A 20,833-nucleotide genomic window follows, 5' to 3' on the forward strand; every position below is an offset into this window, starting at 1 on the left:
ACAGAATGAAATAAGCACGCCTCTTAAACTGATGTCAGACTAGGGCAATACGGATTTCTGCTTTGACTGACAGGAGGATTGGATTTATTGATAGCAAGTGGATGAAAACAGGCCAACAAATCCAGAAGAATTCCAGCCTGGTAGGGCTGTTATGAGAAAGGGACAATAGAGCTATTTAACATGAAAAAGTTAAGCTTAGTTTGAACCTAATGTAAGCAACACTCAGTTTGGATTAATAGCAGAGAGACTCAGGGGACTAAGTGATAAAACCACTTACCAGCATGGAATCTCAGAAGTTTGATATACAGTATATGCAATCACAAATCAAAAGAAACTTTTCAAAAGGACATATTTAAACCCTGCTCACAAGGTCAGCTGGCAGAAAAAGGCATATTCAACAGAGCATAATGGAGAGATGAAGACCATTAAAGTGGTATTCCATTTTAAATGTGGAGTCTCAATGCTATTTTAAAGTTTTAACTTGTGGATCAAATTTCCTCATTTTATAACTTGAAAAAAAAAAAAAAGGGTTTTATAACTTACAAAGGCACATACTCATCCTGAAATCTGAGAGTTAAGCTGTGTTCCGGGCTCTTGTATCACAAACAGTAATAAAGATTGAGGACTAAATTCCCATCCTTAGGCCTGGTCCCCACTAAGCCCCCACTTCGGACTAAGGTACGCAAATTCAGCTACGTTAATAATGTAGCTGAATTCGAAGTACCTTAGTCCGAACTTACCGCGGGTCCAGACGCGGCAGGAAGGCTCCCCTGTCGATGCCGCGTACTCCTCTCGGCGAGCTGGAGTACCGGCGTCGACGGCAAGCACTTCCGGGATCGATTTATCGCATCTTAACCAGACACGATAAATCGATCCCAGAACATCGATTGCCTGCTGCCGGACCCTCCGGTAAGTGAAGACGTAGCCTTAGTAACACCCATGCAAGTGCATTATCTTAAGTGGGATTGCACAATTTAGCCAGGGCAGCATTTAGCTCTGGAATTGTAACTTGGTTAACTGTTCTATTAATGCCTGAGCCAGATAAGAACCTGGCTCACTTTCCCATAGTAGTACAGGCTCTGCAGCACTAACAGAAGTAACAAAACATTTGCTATGTAAGTCCAGACTACATACCCAGAGCAGGGATGTAAGATGCCACCATTTTTACATGGATTACTTTCATTACCCTAACACTTCAAGCGAACTGAGCTTCCTTGAAGTCAGTACAAGGTGTATTATGGGCTGTTATCACTGCTTTGCATTTAGAGCCAACATGGTAGCTGTTTTTCATCTGACCCTAATACTGTTTTTAAATTAAATCTCATTATATGAATGGAACTGGGCAGCTGGGCTAAGAACATGAATTGGAGGAAACAGTGGTCTGAGTATGAAGAGCAGCTAGTTAGCCTTGATCTGGGGACAGTGATCACAAAGCTTCTTCATGGTCAGCTAGGAAACACTGGAGGATAAATGTGTATCACTTGGCATGGGAAGTAAATGGAGAAAAATACTGACAAGTCTTTGGGATTCCAATGCTTCCTCACCAGGGAGAAGAAATAAGGGACCTAAATTCAGACACTGTCTTACTTCCACTCATCATTTTTGGTCCTATGAACACCAATAGCAGGATAACCCTTCGGAAGCCAACAGTATAATTTTGGTTTTGCAGTAAAAGTCTCATACTCACACGTCGATAAGGTCAGGTTTCAATACAGAAGGCACAGCAGTTTCAATGTTGTACAGTTTAATCTGGGACCCATACAGTGTTACCTTGACCAGCCTGCCAATAAAGAAGCAAATCAAGGAGTGTGTAGGAAATGTAAAATACAGATGTGCATGTACATCAAGAACAACCAGAATATACTTTATCATAACATGGCACTCAGCTAGACTGCACACTGACTAAATGTTTTCTCTCTTTCTCTCTCTCTCTCTCTCTCTCACACACACACACACACACACACACACACACTCACTCTAGATTGTCTAGCACAACAGGGCCATTTTGCATCACAAGCAAACTTGTTCTAAGGAATAGGTACAGTATTTCTGAATGTAAGCACAGGACTATGTATAAGCTGTGATTAAACATATGCTTATTTGGGAGTTGAGGAGAAGCATCAAATGGAAATCTGATTCCAGCTCTTATATGTACTTTATCAGACAGACATCCAATGGAGATTTTGTTTTGGGTGATGCCGACCTGAAGTAATCAAATTATATCCTTAGTTCCATTAGGTCAGAATAGCTGCAATTACATCATGAGAGTGGACTCTTGACTTTCCCAGTAATTGTTCAGAATCGAACATTTAAGTAATCAATTATTGCTTATCTCTAAAATATGTATTTAAAGGATTACTGGAGGTATATTTGAGAAATTTAGCCCTGGTGAAGCAATACCTCTGGCATTTGATAGACTGACATTCCAGTTACTTTGTGGCAGAAGGTAGTTTGTGTTTTTTGCTATTCATTGTGGGGGTGGTAGGCCTTAAAAGTGGTAAGCAGTTCCTCTGCACTGGTGGAGGGATGGCAAAACTATTCCCTGATGCAGTGACCTTTTGCCTACCTCTCCACTACTGTAAGGGCATCGTTGAACCGGGCAGCAAAAACATCCCCAATAAAGTACTCGGCTAAACGGCCAACAGCCTGCAGCAGGGAGCTAAGGTCTCGTAGGGAGCAGTGCAAGCGTCGGCAGTCATTCTCTGCAGTGATATTCAGCCTATGACCTGAAATGACATTGTGGTCCGTTAGCCAGAAAGCAAGGCAAGATTCAAGTGTAAATGCGCTTTGGTTTGCTATTAACCATTGATTAACATTCAGGCAGTTTGGAGTCTCTCTCTCTCTCTCTCTCTCTCAAATATTATAAAATGTAAGCACAAAGCACATGTAACCTATATCTGTAATAAATACATCTCTTTCAGATGAGAAACCCAATTATGTAGCTACAGGAAATGCAGAGTTTATGCTAATTTCATTACAAGCAGTCTCTAAATTAACTATCCCGTGGGTCACAGTTCAGCTCTGAGCACCATCATTTGATGGAAAGAATGAAAAAAACAAGTTTAAATGGACGCGGTCAAATATAGTTTTTGCAGATAGATTCAAGTTCTCACTACCCATCATTTGTAATTCTCTTTATAAAAGACTGAAAAGAAAGTTCCCCAGCCATTTGGCTTTTTCCATGTACTTTTTGCTTTTTTTCAGATTAAACTGTAGCTAACAGGTGTCTTTTTTTGGTTACTGATTGACAGCTCTGGGGATAAGGTTGTTAGTTTGGCTCCCTCTGCTGTTTGTCTATATAGCAACAGAATATAAAAATTCCTAGAGGAACAACAAAACCACATTTGTAACCTGGATGAATTAAATTCAGATGAAAACACAATGTGTGGCTAACCATCTACACTCACAGCACCCAGATACATGTAACATACTGAATCCTGGAATTTTTTCCCCATAGAATAGGCTATATAAGCATACTGCTAATGTATATGTTTATTTCTATTTTCCCAGTAGTACACAGTGTCACCTAGCATGGGACGCTCTGCTGGAAAATACATATTGTAATGCATAGGCCTAAGGACAATGAGGATAGCTGAATAATTTTCCCTGCTTTCCTTTCAACTGTTCAGATAAATATATTACAACAGCATATTTTTTCCGCTCATGCCAATTTAGTCTCAGTACTGATGTTGAAAAGTAGGAGCTATTTCCATCAAGATTGCAAGATGTGAAACTGCTAAGACATGCACTACATAGTATGATCCTGAAGCTGTACTTGAGTCTAAGCTGTCTGCTCTGATCCATGCCCCCCCTTAGATGAAAAGCCAGCTGAACCAACTTCTGTTATACACCACTGTCTATAAGCCTTCCATGAACATGTGTAGTGACAGTTCAACGTGGGAAGTGACCATAAACCTGGGTGCAGAACAAAATCCACAAATTGCTAATATCCGGCATGGTAAGCTTCTGGAGCCTTGTCTGTGTAATAAATCACTATACTCTACTGACCCATCGGGGCAGCCAGAGTACTAGAAAAAAAAAAAAACATTTGGGAGCCAGGGCCAGATTTGCAACAGTTAAACAGCTTAAAAGTAACGAAGACTGCCATCAGCATGCACTGCAGTGATTTAGTGCATTTAAAATGTGCTTATTTTAATATATTAGGTGGTTTGTGTTCAACTTCTCTAAGTGATAATGATGTGGATAACATGTACATCTTGTGATATTTAGCATAGAGCAGATTCTTCTAACAGCTATGTCAGAAGGCTTAATGGAAGGGATACATTCTAAAGGGTTAGAGACATGTGTCTATGTAGTATAAATTGTACCCCCCCCAATTAAATCTCTCAACCAGTTAATATCCCCCCACCCACCCTTTCCTCAGTTGTCAGAAACAGCCAGCCCACAAGGTGAGCCAACAGCCTAAAAGAGGGTTTGGTTTCTCCCTTTGGGATTAAACTCTTTTGGTAGGTTGGGAATAGTTTTATTCCTTCTTCCCACCAAGACACAGAGGCGCTTGGAATGGCAGGTAGCAGAGAGTGCTAAATCTACTGCCTCCTTGATCTTTTCATTCAAGTATTCTCAACTGATTTTAATTCAGTCCTAAATAAAAATGCTCCCACATTGAGAGAGCTTGATGCTGAGTTTGAGCCCAAACCAAATTAAAACAAGCCCTTCCTGAATGGAATTTCTGGTGGAAAAGCTGATAGTCATTTAGCTATATCAACCATGCTACATTACGCCAACATTTCTGTGCTCCCCACCAGTTTTCTTGTTTCAAGTACCATAATCAACGAGAAAACATATCAATATAAACCACATTTCTAACAAAAAAGCAGATTCCTCAGAGCACAAACACCAAACCCATATTTCTGAATGCTGAGCCCTTATGCAGTGTGTGTAAGTATCCAGGCGTGAAGAATTTTTGGGGTTAACCTCTAGAATATTGATGCTGAAGTAGTAATGGACAATTTGACAGCAAGCAGGAGCTTAATGCATGAATACAACATTTTTACAGCTAAGTGTATAAAGAACTGAGAAATGTAACATCGGAGAGTGGTATTACCTGTCCCTGAAGTGACCACAAACTGTTGTAGTCCCAGGTATACTTCCAAGTTATCCTGCAGAACTGGGAACTGAAAAGAAAAAAAAAAAGGGACAACACAGAGGTGTGATTTTAATGTTAAGGCAGATAGACTTTTAATGCTTCTCCATTACAATTAATTTGGGCCAGAGAACAATTACTTCCCATTTTCTCCTCCTCTCCCCTCCCCCCGCATATTTAGTCTCACAAAAGGCATTTGGAAGAAGGGATTGTAGGTTTTGGAGGATCTGATACCTTAAGCTTTTCTAGTCTAGACAGCTAGCATCAAAACCAGAAAGGTCCCTGTGTTAGAGAAATTCCTCAAGTAACAGCTGTCCTTTCCACATCAACACTGATCGTCAATGCAGACATGACTGGATACCTGAGAAGGGCAGTGATGGCGCAGCACAGGCTGTTGCTAGTCATTATTGAAATGCACACGCAGCCCTGCATGGGACCCAGCAGTGAACAGAAGGTGCGGCTGCCGATCAGGATTGAGGTGCACATGCAGGGATGGGTGTGGAAAACTTGCATTGCACCATCTCCATCAGTTTGTCATCTTTACAACTGTTAATAATGCCACCCCCAATATACTCCACTTAAAAAAAGAAAAGAAAAAAGAGGTTGAGTCCAAGTGTTTTCAGTCCTTCCTTGATGTAGTATATGGGGAAAATGTTGCAGCCACTCTGCTAGCAAGCTGCTAACAGTAACACGAGTGGATGGATATCCTCAAAGAAAGGAACCAAGGGAAGGAACATCCTGTGTAAGAGGTTGTCTCCAAGGTCAGGTATTCAGAGCATTAAACTCCCCCATAACACAAAAGTCATTGGTAAACTGCATTACCAGTTACTAGGAACACTAACTTGTCAACAGGATGTGCCTACGTGAAGGAAGATGCTACACACAAAACACTGAGTGTAGGAAATATCTTGGCTGGTTCCCCAACCGACCATGTTACTCTAGCAGTGCATACTGTACGTCTGTTCACATTGCCAGTGGCTAAGTCAACCCTAGTGTATTCCTCTGGAACTCAAGATCTAGCTTTTTTTAAACAGATAAATCAAGAAAAATAGGTCCCTTTCATCCCTTCTAACCTGGAATAATTCCCCTCTGATGCCTACAAGCAAGGACAGAGGTTTACCAACAAGAACTTTCTCCTGCTTTGAATACAGCCAAAAGCACGCATGGCTAAGGCTGCAAGTCTGTCACGGATTCTGTGATTTCTGGGACCTCTGTGACATCTGCAGCCACTGGCGCGACTGACCCCAGGGCTACTAAAGCCAGTCACACTGGCCACTGCTGGGGCAGTCTCTGGCTACTGCACCACCCTCCCCTCCCCCCCAGCGATGGTCCCAGGCCACCCCCTGCCCCAGAGCATCAGCGGTTCCCTGGTCCACCCCCCACCCCTCCCAGAACACCCCTGGTGCCCCACCTCCAGAGCACCTAAGATTTAGTCAGGGGGTATGTAAATCATAGACTGGTCTCGGGCCATTAATTTTTGTTAACTGCCCTTGACCTGTCCATGACTGTTACTAAAAAGTATCCATGACTAAATCTTAGCCTACGCATGGCTTATGCTAAAGTTTTAGCAGTTTAACTCTTGGGACTTTATTGGCTCTTCTCTTCCCTACAGAAACCTAGATATCTAGGTTCGGTTTCTCCCTTTGGGATTAAACTCTTTTGGTAGGTTGGGAATAGTTTTATTCCTTCTTCCCACCAAGACACAGAGGCGCTTGGAATGGCAGGTAGCAGAGAGTGCTAAGTCTACTGCCTCCTTGATCTTTTCATTCAAGTATTCTCAACTGATTATAATTCAATCCTAAATAAAAATGCTCCCACATTGAGAGAGCTTGATGCTGAGTTTGAGCCCAAACCAAATTAAAACAAGCCCTTCCTGAATGGAGTTTCCGGTGGAAAAGCTGATAGTGTGTGTATATATATATAAAAGCTATCTAGATATCTACTCTGTTGAAGCGTGGTCATTCACTCCCCAGCGCCAGGCACCACATGCAGAACGTCCAGCAGATTAGAGACGGATTTACTGTGACTCAGTTTATTCTGGAGTCAATTTCACTTACTGATTTGTGGTCTAAAGGCTGGTCACATGTTACAAGCGCATTTCGCAAACTACTGTAACATGTGCATGAGACTCATTAAGTGTTTCTTGGGTTATCTAATGTCCTAGAATGAACTGAGCAGGACTCCAAGGAAAGATACCTAATACTGAAACAGGAGTTCATATGAAGGAACACAGCCACAGGGTTAGAATGTTCTTAAAAAGTCCAAGTAATATTAACAACACAGGGAAATGTTTTTTAAAACCATGTTTTCTTCACCAAATGCAGTTTGCTTTCTGCATTTCACTCTGCACTTACAGTGAAAGGGAGACCAGGCCCTTTCACTATTGTTTGTAGTAAAGTTCACTTGCTGACTCATGCATTAGCAACGTGCTGCAAACACTGCAGGGGAACGTTTCTATTCATACAAACAATTCTTCATTGGAATTAAACAGAAATCTTTCCATGACTTTTTAGCACTAATCTTAGAAAAGATTTTTCACAAACATGCTTTTGGGACTTGACAATACCAATATGTGTAACGGTAAGAGAAAGCAAGTGAGCTTCATTCTCTTCTCCCAAACAAGTTTTCTGCTTTTCAGGGAATGTGTTCCATGCCTTCAGGTACGTAGACAGCTCCATGACATACCACAGTAGAGTAATTACACATGCTCAGTGATCCTAGTGAATTCAGACACTTTTCTTCCCATCCAGAAGGAGCATTGAACAATACTAACTGTTACACTTCTGAACTCAATAGTTTCATGTCCCAAGATTAGCAGCTTGAGAACCACGCTAACTGCTTTTCTCCCACACAGCTACAAGAAAAGGCTATTTCACAGCACTGCCATCTTAATAAACGCCAAGATAGTGACATTGTCACAGATGAAGACAAATTTTCAGTAGGGCTGTCAAGCGATTTAAAGAATTAATTGTGGCTAATCACGTTGTTAAACAATAATGGAATACCATTTATTTAAGTATTTTTGGATGTTTTCTGCATTTTCAAATATATTGATTTCAGTTACAACACAGGATACTAAGTGTAAAGTGCTCACTTTATATTTATTTTTTATTACAAATATTTGCATTAAAAATCAAAGGAAATAGTATTTTTCAATTCACCTAATACAAGTATTGTAGTGCAATCTCATGAAAGTTGAACTTACAAATGCAGAATTATGTACAAAAAATAACTGCATTGAAAAATAAAACAATGTAAAACTTTAGCGCCTACAAGTCCACTCAGTCCTACTTCAGCCTATCACTCAGACAAACAAACTTGGTTACAATTTGCAAGAGACAATGCTGCCCGCATCTTATTTACAATGTCACCTGAAAGTGAGACTAGGCATTTGCATGACACTGTTGTAGCTGGCATTGCGAGATATTTACATGCCAGATGCGCTAAAGATTCATATGTCCCTTCATCTTCAACCACCATTCCATAAGACATCCATGCTGATGATGGGTTCTGCTCGATAACGATCCAAAGCAGAACGGACTGATACATGTTCATTTTCATCATCATGAGTCAGATGCCACCAGCAGAAGATTGATTTTCCTTTTTGGTGGTTCGAGTTCTGTAGTTTCCACATCTGAGTGTTGCTCTTTTAAGACTTCTGAAAGCATGCTCCACACCTTGTCCCTCTCAGATTTTGGAAGGCACTTCAGATTCTTAAACCTTGGATTGAGTGCTGTAGCTACTTTTAGAAATCTCACATTGCGTTTTGTCAAATCTGCTCTGAAAGTGTTCTTAAAACAAACATGCTGGGTCATCATCAGAGACTGCTATAACATGAAATATATGGCAGAATGCGGGTCAAACAGAGCCGAAGACATACCGTTCTCACCCAAGGAGTTCAGTCACAAAATTAACCCATTTTTTAACGAGCATCATCAGCATGGAAGCATATCCTCTGGAGTGGTGGCCAAAGCATGATGGTGCATACGACTGTTTAGCATATCTGGTACATAAATACCTTGCAACACCGGCTACAAAAGTGCCATGCGAATGCCTGTTCTCACTTTCAAGTAACATTGTAAATAAGAAGCAGGCGGCATTATCTCCTGTAAATGTAAACAAACTTGTTTGTTTTAGCGATTGGCTGAACAAGTAGGAGGACTAAGTGGACTTGTAGGCTCTAAAGTTTTCACTTTTTTTTTTTTTAGAGCAGTTATGTAACAAAAAAAATCTACATTTGTAAGTTGCACTTTCATGATAAAGAGACTGCACTACAGTACTTGTATGAGGTGAATTGAAAAATACTATTTCTTTTATCATTTTTACAGTGCAAATATTTGTAATAAAAATAATATAAAGTGAACACTGTACACTTTGTATTCTGTGTTGTTTTAGAAATAAATGTATTTGAAAATGTAGAAAAACATTCAAAAATATTTAATAATTTCAATTGGTATTCTATTGTTTAACAGCGCGATTAATTTTTTTGAGATAATCGTGTGAGAACTGCCAGCCCTAATTTTCAGTATTTCTTGCTTCTCCCTCCCTACGGTTTGCAGAGCCCTATCTCCCTACGATCTTCATCTATGGACTGCCGTGTATTTTAAGTTAACATTCCACCCTCCTTGGAACATCATCTCACCATTTGCCTTACATGCAGTACCTCCGCCTCATGGAAAAGCCAAGATGAATATGCTGAAGGTCACAGCAGAGTGTGCAGCTCTGACCCTTCAGCATATTCATATGTTCTTCTGGGCTTTGAGAAGATTTCTACCATATCTTGGGCGGCGTGCCAGAGCACACTTTTGTGCCTCACTCACTGAATGTACAGGGACATTTGAAATTTGGATCAGTCTAGAGATGAAAACTGGTAACAGCAGAGTGTGCAGCTCTGTCCCAGTTTTCACCTCTAGACTGATCCAAATTTCAAATGCCCTGGGACATTCAGTGAGTGAGGCACAAAAGTGTGCTCTGGCACGCCCCCCAAGATATGGTAGAAAACTTCTCAAAGCCCAGAAGAAAATCTGAAGCCTTTTAAATTTATGGCCTTGATTTTACCAAGATTTGAATCCAAAAGCACATCCCTGTGCCTCTTCTCCGTAAGCATTGCACAGCAACCTTCTACCAGTGTTTGTACAACAAAACCTTGAGAGCAGAGCTCATGTCGTATGTTGCAAAGCTGCTTCATCTCAGCTTCTCAGCAGAATGACTACTTACTAGTGTAGAGAAGGCATGAGTCGGCAGGAGCTCCATGACTTTTGCCACTACTTCTAGGCTCTGGCGTAAGTACCGCTGCCACTCAGTCTGCTGCTGTGGGGAAAAAGACCAGGGTAATCACCTCTTATTTCCCTCCAAGCGGAAAGTGGAAAGAGCTGGCCTATATTTAACAAGCTGGTAGGCCGTAAGTACTGGAGAAATGACTAACCTGTACCTACCAGGGTTTGGCTTCTGTCTGAACATCTGAGAATTGAAACAATATATAGTTTATAGGAGTTTCTTACTTTGTCAGCAATCTGAGCTGGAGTTAAGATTTGCAAGCTTTCATCGACAAAGGCAGTTAATAATACTAAGTAATTGTGCATCCATGTCATATCACTTTCTGGCCTTCTAGTAATTGTGGTGTCCTTTATTCTGTTTGTATGCTCTTATTCTGGAGCACATCAGTGTTATTCTAGAGCAAATTTTCAAACATTGTCTTCTATTTAAACATGCCCTCCCTTGATAAAAGGACCAATATAAAATAAGGGCTAAGTGTCATATGACAACAGTGTCCAAAATCAAAGAACCATTTTCTGCCTTGGTCTAAAAGAGGTTTTTTTTTTTTTTAAAAACACACAGAGGAACTAAACCCAACTCCTACAAATAATGGTTATTGCAGAAGTATACACAAGATTATTTTGCTATAGAGAAACTGGACTGACTGTACACTCTCTCAGCCTGGTTTCCCTTTGTGACAAGCCCACAATTTGTTTTACTTTCACAGCCTCTTTCCCCAACCCAGCCATATCATTAAGGACTGGCTTACTCATCACTCTAAATCATCATCTAGACTCACTACAGCTACCATGTCACTTCGAGAAGAAATACCATATGCAAATGGAAAGAGTAGAGTTCAAATGGCTCTTAAATTAAAGCTGATTTTTTTCTGCTTCATTTTATTTGCTGCACTATAATGGAAATTATCTGCCTCCACTGCACGCTAAAAACAGAGTCAGGCAGGACAGCAACACAAAGTCCATTAGTGAAAACATTTCATGCTTCTTTCAACCTCAAAACCCACAGAGCACTGTATATTTTGCTTCATGCATGTAACAGCTGCCTTCGAACTGAATATATTTCTGCACTTAAAATCTAGGTTCAGAGAGGCTAAGTGCGGAATCATAGCACTGCTGATCCCTTAATGCTCTTGATTTGGAATGGTGAGGATGCTGACAAGTTGCTTAGACACATGCATTATCCTGGCAGCATTGAAACTGTTAAGATACAAGAGATATCAGCAAGAGGTGAAAATTACTAGTGTGAAATAGTGGTCTAGCCTGTATGTTGAAAAAGTGACCAGATCCTGGCAGGAAGTTTCAGAGGTACTCAGTACAATCCAGCAGTTTAGTATCGAGGCATGCAGTTTTCCTACCAAGTCTCGGTTTCTTACATCGTCATCTAGAGTCTCGTCATCCAGCTCCTCCAACTGTGCCTGGTTGTACCTGAATTGTATTCGATTCAAAACCTCTGTCAGCAGCAGAACCAAGGCGTCTTCGTACCTGCCAGGAGTGAAAGAAGAAAAGCACAAGATTGAGGAAAGGGAGTTCTAGTAGAATACTCTTGCGAACCCTCACCCCCTTCCAGTGAGGAGCAGTGGTAGGTCCTGTATCAGCTTAGGGAAAACCTTTGCCTCTCAGGGCCTACAACGCTGCCTTTCAGAATTGTTTGCTGGGGAGACATCAGACATTTACAGTTTAACACTGCTGTGGCTAACAGCTTTTCTAAGCTATAGTATGTGCCATATGATGATGCAGAGAAACTGCAACAAGAACTGATAATCCACTCAACTTTGAAAGTTAGACAGGAAACTAACAGCAATAGAGGGAGCTGAAGAGAAAGAAGATCTGGAAGATAGCGAAGCATGACTTTAAATGAATGGTCTCCATTTGAAAGAACTTGCTACTAATTACGTGGCTCCTGCTTGCTAGTAGCCATTTAACTGTGCCTCTTTCGAGGAGTGGACAGTGCTTTTAAATCATAGAAGATTAGGGTTGGAAGAGACCTCAGGAGGTCATCTAGTCCAACCCCCTGCTCAAAGCAGGACCAACTCCAACTAAATCATCCCAGCCAAGACTTTGTAAAGCTGGGCCTTAAAAACCTCTAAGGATGGAGATTCCACCATCTTCCTAGGTAACCCATTCCAGTGCTTCACCACCACTAGTGAAATAGTGTTTCCTAATATCCAACCTAGACCTGCAAAGATGGGTTATAACCAATGGTCAAGTTCTGCTTCTTGCTGCTAAAAAGCCAAGCAGAGATGCCAACCACAGTTATCAAAATCCTATAATACGGATAGGCAAACAATTAAATAACTTCAAAACTGCAACACCACTTGCTCTGACCACCACATTATTCTGATTAACCTTTGTCCAAGGGAGAGACCAACTTGTAAATGGGCGGGGTGGGAAAACCAATCCTCTAGTCTTAACTGTACAGCAAAGGTTCAGATAGATAGCAAGATTGTGGGCAGGTAGTAATGGTTTAAACTAGAAGGTCATCCCCAGAGTACTTATGTCTTCCAGTGCCTTCATGTGGTGTAGGCTAAGATTTTCAAAAACGTAAGTGCCTATCTTTAGGCATCTAAATAAGTGGCATGATTTTCTTAAGTGCTTAGTGCCTTATAGCTCCCACTGACGTCGTACTTGTTTTGCGGTTTTGAAGTTGACCCGTTATTGTGCAAGAAAGTCATGATAATTCTTTCACCCCTACAGCCAGCATCAGATTTTATTTACTCTCAAGATATCTGCAATGTAGCATACAAAAGTCAAAAATGTTTTTTCCCCCACAATCAACTACGAGTAATGCCAAATTGCAAAATCAACACAGAACAGCCCTGGGCTGGAACACAGCCAGCAGCCACCAGTGGTGACACAGGACTGTCAAGTTGCTCTGGAGACCCAATGTTTCCTACCATCCTTTTAGAAAACAACTGCTCTGAAGAATGTCCCAGGTCATGCCTTTCTCCAGGAAAGAGCAGGCTGGAAAACTAGGAATTTCTCTATACTAGTAACAAGAAGAATCAGAGCATGGTGCAATGTAAGGGACAGTCCAATCAGCTGTGCCCCTAACTGAGCAGTCAGATGCTTTCAATGAAGGGTTGCTATACTATCGGCGTGTTACTGAAAAGATGATGTAAACGTGGATTTGGTAATTTGTATGCTACGCTATTGGTTTAAATGTAAAATTCATAAACCACAGGGAACAGGAAGTTTCACACACTATTCCTGTGGTGTAACCACACCTACATCATCAAATTAAGACATATAAACACTTCTACAACAGTCTGAATGTTTGATATAGCCACAGAAGCTTTAGCTAAAAACAGGCACCTTTGCAGAAAGAGCAATACAAGTTTAGGCAGCTCATAGAATATCTTTCTTTGAAAATCAGAAATGCTATCTTCAACAAAAGAAGCTAATATTACTCTGATTTTTTCCTATATCACAAAAAATGAATATATATAACTAGGCAAGGCATGTGCCCACGATCACTGTGGGAAAAGAGGGAGAAGAGGAGTGACCAGTGAGAATTTGGCATAATTGTGTGCAGCTTGGTGAACAGTTTATTGAGACTGGCAAGTTCTCACATCTGAACTCATCTGAAAAATCCAATAAAGCAACTCCCAGCATTGAACAGACAAGGGCTGGCTGGGTTAGCTAGTTTTGCACTTGTTCCTGTCAGAATGTCTTTTTTGGCAACACATCAGTTATTTATATTTAGCATGTTCACTGGGAAAGGAAGGGTTTTCTTGTAGTCAGCACAAACCACGACATGTAATGGAGAGTTTTAAATCTGCCTACTTTGAATACAGGTCTCCCTTGTCCTCATGCTAAGTAGTTTTAAGTCATTGGTGGAGATACTTGCCCAGAGCTGCCAAGATGGTGGTAGCAAGGGGATCTATGGAACAGGGGCTGAACCATCTGCTTTAAACATAAGCAGACAAGCAGACAAAGAGGACAAACTGCTAACTTTAGCTTACCTGATACATTGTGTTATAGAGGTTCAATTCCCTTACACCGATGGCGCTATTAAGTCATTTCTCTTAATAGAGAAACATTCACCATTCTTGGTCTACTATGTGTCTTAAAGCTAGGAATATGACTGAGCTCCTTTTTGACTTTTTGTTAGAAAATGTTATAATCACAGATTGTAATCAACAAATTTTTGTTTTTTCTGGTTTTTATGGTCATGCATATGTATTATGACAGACCCAGACCAGTGGGGTACAGGAGGGCAAATATACTGGTCACTGGATGAGTAGTTTTCTGTTCCCTGAGTGACCAGAGCAGGGGCTGCACTAGAGTAATCAGGAACCTGCTAGAACCAGTTAAGGCAGACAGGCAGGCTAATTAGGACACCTGGAGCCAATTAAGAAGAAGCTTCTAGAATCAATTAAGGCAGGCTAATCAGGGCACCTGGGTTTTAAAAAGGAGCTCACTTCAGTTTGTGGTGCGAGTGTGAGGACCTGGGAGCAAGAGGCGCAAGGAGCTGAGAGTGAGAGGGTGTGCTGCTGGAGGACTGAGGAGCACAAGCGTTATCAGACACCAGGAGGAAGGTCCTGTGGTGAGAATAAGGAATAAGTTTGGCACACTGGTGTTAGGAGTGGCATCTTGGGGTGCACAGCGTGGCAGAAGGAGGGTGATTAAAAAAAAAAAACCACACACAACAACAACAAAAAGGGAGAGGGTTTATTTTTTTTCCCCACCATGATGGATGACGTAGTGCGGGCACTGATACAAGGCGGCCCAGCAGGAGGCTACCCGTGTCCAGGCAGCCGCCCAACAGGAGGCAGTGCGGCTGCAGCAAGAGACTAATCGCCTGCTGATGGACCAGGCTGCTCAAGACCGAGCTATGTTGCGGGAACTGGTAAACCAGGTAAAGTCCCTTACAGAGCTGAATCGCGGCCATGATGGGACGTGGCTCATTCGAGCCAGCCATTGGCTGCAGAAAATGACACGGGAGGATGATGTAGAGGCATACCTTCTGGCCTTTGAGAGGACAGCCCTATGGGAGGCCTGCCCTCGAGATCAGTGATCTGGCATCCTTGCCCCATTCCTGTGTGGGGAGGCCCAGAAGGCCTACCATGATCTGCCTGAAGAGGATGCGGCAGACTACCCCCAGCTGAAAGCAGAGATCCTGGCCAGATTTGGGGTAACGACAGCAGTGCGGGCCCAGCAGTATCAGGGTTGGAGGTATCAAGACGACAAAACCCCGCGGTCCCAATTGTATGACCTCATCCATCTTGCACGAAAGTGGCTGCAAACAGAGTCCCGCAGTGTAGAAGAGATACTAGCGGTTCTGGTCATCGACCGATACATGAGGGGACTACCACCAGACCTTTGTGCCTGGGTAAGCCAGAACGAACCCTCCACCTATGATGAGGTTGTCGCTCTGGTAGAGAGGCCAAGGACAGCGAGGGAGCTGACCCGACCAGTTAAGGAAGAAGCACCCCGGGTTAAACTAGCAGCACCAAGCCCTAAAGTTCGGGTGACTGGGCCACCAGGAGGGCCCAGGTGGAAAAAGAGAGAGGCTGAAGGCCCATCAGAGGCCACAAAGAGTCGGAGCACTGAGGGAGAAGAGGATCATGACATTAGACTGCCCAAACCAAAAGACCGGGGAATGCCTAGGGCTCCATACAGATGTTATGCCTGCGGGGACATATAGCTGCACAGTGTCCCAATGCTGAGGAGCCTATGCAGTGTAACCTGGGGAACTGGGCAGATCCATGCTCCCTAATCCACCTTGTGGGCATCTCACTAACCCCACATATGTATATCAGACCAGTGAAACTAAATGGAGTAGGGACCACAGAACTGGTTGATTCGGGGAGTGCTATCACGCTTATCTCAGGGAAGCTCCTGAAGCGTAGTCAGCTGCTGCAGGCTAAACATACGGGGATAACATGTGTCCATGGGACAGTTAGTTACTACCCCACCATCCCAGTAAAAATCGAGATCCAAGGGAACACTACTGAGGTAGCAGCAGGTGTAGTCCCTAAACTCCCATACCTGGTGCTCATAGGGAGGGACTTCCCAGGGTTTGGAAACTTACTCCCAGTAGGGGGATTGGAGAAAGATGGGGACCCTAAAATTGGTGAGGCATCCACAGCAGACTGTCAACCCCCAATCTTCTCTGAAATATCCCCAGATTTTTTCTCTACTCCCAGACAGAGTAGAAAGACAAAAAGAAAGAAGGGCAGCTAAGACCTTGGGAACCCAAATACTGACCCAAAGCCAGAGGGTCGTTCTTGTAGGTAGGTGGGCCCGCGCAGCTGAAAAGGAGGCCACGCAGGAGGGAGAAGCACCTGAGTCTGACCCCCACCCTAATGCTTCTGAACCAGTAGAGGCAACAGAGACTGGGCCCCTAGATCATGGGCAGATTAGCCCCGGGAGAGAAAATTTTGGACGGGGACCAGGCAGAAGACCCAAGGTATGACAACATTAGGAAGGAGGTGACTGAAATAGATGGGGTCCCCGTGGAAGGAAAACCCAGGGACCAGGACCCTACTTCATAATGAAGAAGGATCTCTTATACTGGGTTGCACCAGTACAGGGGCAGAAGGTACAGCAGACCCTAGTACCTCAAAAACACCAGAACGCTGTATTAAGTCTGGCTCATAGTTATCCTTCTGGGGAGCATTTGGGGGTAGAGAAGACCCTGGCACGAGTCCGACGACAGTTCTTCTGGCCCGGAGTACATGAAGTGCGGAGGTACTGTGCCTCCTGCCCGGAGTGTCAGCTGCACAGTCCCCGTCCCCAATTGAGGGCACCTTTAGTACCCCTTCCTATCATAGAGGTCCCCTTCGAGCGAATAGCCATGGACCTAGTGGGACCCCTGGAGAAGACGGCTCGGGCCACCAATATATACTTGTTTTGGACTATGCTACTCACTACCCAGAAGCCGTCCCCCTGCAGAACACTGCCTCTAAAACTATAGCCAAAGAGCTGGTGGGGATCTTTGCCCAAATGGGGCTACCGAAGGAGATATTAACCAAGGAACCCCATTTATGTCGAAGCTAATGAAGGACCTCTGTACGCTGCTCCATATACATACCCTGAGAACTTCGGTCTACCATCCGCAGATTGATGGGTTAGTAGAAAGGTTTAACCGAACCCTCAAGGCTATGATAAGGAAGGTGGTAAGTCGGGACGGAAGGATTGGGACACCCTACTACCCTATCTTATATTCGCTATCCGGAGGTACCACAGGCCTCAACTGGGTTTTCCCCTTTAGAGTTATTATACGGGCGTCACCCCGTGGCATGCTAGATATCGCCAAAGAGATCTGGGAAGAGGAACCCAATGAGGGGAGAAATATAATAGAGCATGTAATGCAAATGCTAGACCGGATAGCCCGGGTTAGCCCTATTGTACGGGAACATTTGGAGAAGGTACAGGAGGCCCAGCAAACCCATTACAATCGCCAGGCAAAAGTGCGATAGTTCCAACCAGGGGATTGGGTTATGGTGTTGGTACCCACGGCAGAAAGCAAGCTTCTGGCCCAACGGCAGGGGCCCTATGAGGTGGTTGAACCCGTGGGGGAAGTAACCTACAAGGTGCGGCAGCCAGGACGCAGAAAACAAGAACAGATTTATCACGTTAACCTTTTGAAACCCTGGCATGCACAACGGTCCAAAAAGACCCAACCCAGGAAAACAAGCCTTCCAAACAGGTGAGAGTGTCTCCTGATTTAACACCAGACCAGAAGAATGAGATGTCTGAGATGATCTTCCGGAACCAAGATGTGTTCTCAACAAAACCGGGTCGAACAACCGAGACATATCACCACATCGTCATGAACCCTGGGGCCAGAATTACAATGAGGCCCTATCGGGTGCCAGCGGCAAAGAGGGAGGAAATAAAAGCAGAAGTAAAAAAAGATGCTGGAGTTGGGGATCATCGAAGAATCCCACAGTCAGTGGTCCAGCCCAATCGTGCTGATGCCCAAACCTGATGGCACCTCAAGATTTTGCAACGACTTCCGGCGACTACACAAAGTATCCCAGTTCGACGCGTACCCCATACCTCGCATAGATGAGCTAGTGGACCATCTGGGTAATGCCTGGTACTTGACTACCCTAGACTTGACAAAGGGGTACTGGCACATTCTCCTTGCAGAAGACGCAAAGGAAAAGACTGCGTTCTCTACACCAGAGGGTCTTTTTCAATATACTGTCCTCCCTTTTGGACTACATGGGGCCCCAGCTACCTTCCAGCGCCTCATGGACAAGCTATTACACCCACATAACGATTATGCTGCTGCCTACTTGGACGATGTGGTCATTCATACCCCAGACTGGGAAACCCACCTGGAGAAGGTGGAGGCAGTCCTTGATACCTTCAGGCGAGCTGGCCTTACAGCAAACCCTGCCAAGTGCGCTGTAGGGTTTACAGAGGCCAAATATCTTGGCTACATTGTGGGAAAAGGTCTGGTAAAACCCCAAGTGAACAAGTTAGAGGCCATCCAAAATTGGCCCCGACCAAGTCGCAAGAAACAAGTCCGGGCGTTCCTAGGTGTGGTGGGGTATTACCGACGATTTATCCCCCACTTTGCCACAAGGGCAAGCCCCCTGACAGACCTAGTGAAAGCCCGTGGACCTGATCTGGTGAGATGGTCTGATGCAGCAGAGGAAGCATTCACAGACCTACGGACTGCCCTCTGCAGTAACCCCGTACTGATAGCCCCTGATTTCACCAAGGATTTTATCCTGCAGACGGATGCATCGGAAGTAGGGTTGGGGGCCGTTCTATCACAGATGGTCGGGGAGGAGGAACACCCAATTCTATACCTCAGTCGGAAACTCCTTCCAAGGGAACAAAAATATGCAGTGGTGGAGAGAGAATGCCTCGCTGTAAAATGGGCCATGGAAACATTGCGCTACTACCTGCTCAGGGGCAGATTTGTCCTCGTGACCGACCATGCCCCTCTTCAATGGATGCAGCGGAACAAGGAGAAGAACACAAGGGTGACCAGATGGTTCTTATTCCTCCAACCTTTCCAGTTCCGTGTGCAAAACAGAGCAGGGAGCCGTCATGGCAATGCTGATGGTTTGTCACGTGTGCACTGTCTGGCGTCCCAAGCTGCCCAACCCCTTGGCGTTGAGCAGGGGGGAGGGATATGTGACAGACCCAGACCAGTGGGGTACAGGAGTCTGGTAGAGGGCAAATATACTGGTCACTGGATGAGTAGTTTTCTGTTCCCTGAGTGACCAGAGCAGGGGCTGCACTAGAGTTATCAGGAACCTGCTAGAACCAGTTAAGGCAGGCAGGCTAATTAGGACACCTGGAGCCAATTAAGAAGCTTCTAGAATCAATTAAGGCAGGCTAATCAGGGCACCTGGGTTTTAAAAAGGAACTCACTTCAGTTTGTGGAGCGAGTGTGAGGAGCTGAGAGTGAGAGGGTGTGCTGCTGGAGGACTGAGGAGCACAAGCGTTATCAGACACCAGGAGGAAGGTCCTGTGGTGAGAATAAGGAAGGTGTTTGGAGGAGGCCATGGAGAAGTAGCCCAGGGAGTTGTAGCTGTCATGCAGCTGTTACAGGAGGCACTATAGACAGCTGCAGTCCACAGGGCCCTGGGCTGGAACCCGGAGTAGAGGGCGGGCCCGGATTCCCCCCAAATCTCCCAATTGACCTGGACTGTGGGTTCTTCCAGAGGGGAAGGTCTCTGGGCTGTTCCCCAACCCACATGGTGAATCTCTGAGGCAAGAAAATCCGCCAATAAGCGCAGGACCCACCAAGATAGAGGAGGAACTTTGTCACACTATATTAAGTCATTCAACAAACATGCTATGTATTTTTAACCTTATTTTAACCTGATCTGAAAACAGTCTTCAAAATCACGTTTTTAATAGCCACTTTATTATAGTATCAGAGGGGTAGCAGTGTTAGTCTGAATCTGTAAAAAGCAACAGAGGGTCCTGTGGCACCTTTAAGACTAACAGAAGTATTGGGAGCATAAGCTTTCGTGGGTAAGAACCTCACTTCTTCAGATGCAAGTATCCTGGACAACGATCCCTCACTTTCACAGACCTTGGGAGGCAGGCCAGTCCTCGCCCACAGACAACCCGCCAACCTCAAGCATATTCTCACCAGCAATCACGCACCGCACCATAACAACTCTAACTCAGGAACCAACCCATGCAACAAACCTCGATGCCAACTCTGCCCACATATCTACACCAGCAACACCATCACAGGACCTAACCAGATCAGCTACAACATCACCGGCTCATTCACCTGCACGTCCACCAATGTTATATATGCCATCATATGCCAGCAATGCCCCTCTGCTATGTACATTGGCCAAACTGGACAGTCACTACGCAAGAGGATAAATGGACACAAGTCAGATATCAGGAATGGCAATATACAAAAACCTGTAGGAGAATACTTCAACCTCCCTGGCCACACAATAGCAGATGTTAAGGTAGCCATCTTACAGCAAAAAAACTTCAGGACCAGACTCCAAAG

At 44.0% G+C, this 20,833-nt stretch overlaps 1 protein-coding gene across 4 annotated transcripts in view; it reads right to left on the reverse strand.

The window, feature by feature from the left end:
- Positions 1–20,833, reverse strand: part of XPO6 (exportin 6) — a 111,977-nt gene that overhangs the window by 22,274 nt on the left and 68,870 nt on the right. Inside the window, exons 10-14 of one of the 4 annotated variants that reach the window (XM_065559807.1) lie at positions 11,754–11,862; positions 10,322–10,411; positions 5,066–5,135; positions 2,567–2,726; positions 1,688–1,780 (exon numbers count right to left, since the gene is read on the reverse strand). In XM_065559807.1, the coding sequence (XP_065415879.1) occupies positions 1,688–1,780; positions 2,567–2,726; positions 5,066–5,135; positions 10,322–10,411; positions 11,754–11,862 (522 nt within the window). Of the gene's footprint in view, positions 1–1,687; positions 1,781–2,566; positions 2,727–5,065; positions 5,136–10,321; positions 10,415–11,735; positions 11,863–20,833 lie in introns of all 4 variants that reach the window. The other 3 variants (XM_065559806.1, XM_065559805.1, XM_065559804.1) reach the window with 3 other exon arrangements.

Source organism: Chrysemys picta, chromosome 10 (genome assembly GCF_011386835.1).
Source record: "Chrysemys picta bellii isolate R12L10 chromosome 10, ASM1138683v2, whole genome shotgun sequence".
Classification (NCBI taxonomy): domain Eukaryota; kingdom Metazoa; phylum Chordata; order Testudines; family Emydidae; genus Chrysemys; species Chrysemys picta.